This window comes from Arachis duranensis, chromosome 8, assembly GCF_000817695.3.
Source record: "Arachis duranensis cultivar V14167 chromosome 8, aradu.V14167.gnm2.J7QH, whole genome shotgun sequence".
In the NCBI taxonomy this organism is placed as follows: Eukaryota; Viridiplantae; Streptophyta; class Magnoliopsida; order Fabales; family Fabaceae; genus Arachis; species Arachis duranensis.
In genome coordinates this window covers 10,252,998-10,254,500 of record NC_029779.3, presented here as the reverse complement: position 1 = coordinate 10,254,500, position 1,503 = coordinate 10,252,998, and the positions used below count along the sequence as shown (strand labels likewise).

Below are 1,503 nucleotides of genomic sequence, written 5' to 3'. Positions count from 1 at the left end.
ACTTGCGATATTGAGACTGATCAACTTAATATCACTTGTTTGGTGTGAACAGGGACCAGATGTCGTCTCGTGGATCCGAACGAGGTATACATAGAGAAAATCCCGAGGTTGAACCAAAGCAAGGACGTCGAGGTGGAAACGCTAGTGCTAGTACGAGTAACGTAAGTCGATACTATAGGTCAATGACCCTTACTGACTTCCTCAAGAATGGTCCACCTCGGTTTAACGGAAACGCCAATGCCCTGGAGGCTGATCAGTGGTTTCGAGAAGTGGAGAGGTTTTTGTACACTCAGCATGTTCCTGAAGTACAGTCAGTAGAGATAGTGACTCATATGTTGGAAGGAGATGCTCAGAATTGGTGGCAAGAATTGTGACATACCTTGCAGGTGGAGTTAACGGATGTCTCTTGGCATATATTCAAGACAGAGTTTTATGGGAGATATTTCTTGCATGCGTTTCGCATTGCAAAGGAATTGGAGTTAATGCAGCTGAAGCAAAAGGATATGTCCGTTGCCGACTATACCCGTGAATTCGACAACCTGTGCCGTTTCTCGAAAACTTGTCAAGGAAATCCAGCTGATTATGAGGAATGGAAGTGTGCTCAGTATGAGAAAGGACTAAGGAGAGATATCTTTAATTACGTGTATCCACAAAAGCTAACAAATTTTACTGAGTTGGTTAAGAAGAGCCAGCTCGCTGAGGATTGCTCCATGAAGTGGACACTGCTACAGGAAGGCTTTGGTGAGACCACTCCAGAAGAGCCGCGCAGGTACGGACTGGGAATGTGTTTTCGATGTGGAGCACCGAGACATATGTCTAGGGATTGTTCGCGTGGGAGAGCCGCAGATACGGGTTGGCCACGACAGGATCGAGGTAAGTATGATACCGAATGCATAGAAAGGATTTGTTCTGTATAGAGCTAGGACCTCGCTTTCGTTTAGGTTACATAATCGAATATGAAAGTTTCGGACTGGAAAGACTGGACGTAGTTTTGGACTTAGATACATACTAGAAAATTAGGCCGATAAAAATATCTCTTTAATAACCGATTAGGTGTCAAGAGAAAAAGTAAGTTGTGATAGATTTAGTGTCAGAGGCTGAACCAGTTTCGAAAGTATTACGTATGATGACACCATTAGAATCGGCAGAATTTAGGAACTAGATGAAGCAAGTATTAAAAGCGATAAACCCGTCATTCTAATACCAGCCTGCCTTATAACCTTTCTGCATCGAGTTTATCTTGTATATTCCGCTTTGCGTAGACTTTTAAGCCATAAGAATATCCTGAATTTGTAAACTAAACATGTCAAATCTTTCTGTTTTTCTTTGACATGTTTAAGAAGGGAAATTACGTCAGTATGAATCTTTTCTATTTTATATCAATTTTCGAGGGCGAAAATTTTTGTAAGGTGGGTAGAATGTAGTGACCCTCAGTTTTAAAAATATAAATATAAATAAGTTATAATTTATTTTATAAAATTAGAATTTCTTATTTTAAAAAAA

At 40.3% G+C, this 1,503-nt stretch overlaps 1 protein-coding gene across 1 annotated transcript; it reads left to right on the top strand.

The window, feature by feature from the left end:
• Positions 1 to 59: 59 nt before the first annotated feature.
• Positions 60 to 917, top strand: LOC107460675 (uncharacterized). The gene is made up of 2 exons (XM_016079060.1): positions 60 to 305; positions 387 to 917. The coding sequence occupies exons 1-2, from the start codon at positions 60 to 62 to the stop codon at positions 915 to 917; spliced, it is 777 nt and encodes a 258-aa protein (XP_015934546.1).
• The last annotated feature ends 586 nt before the right edge of the window (positions 918 to 1,503 follow it).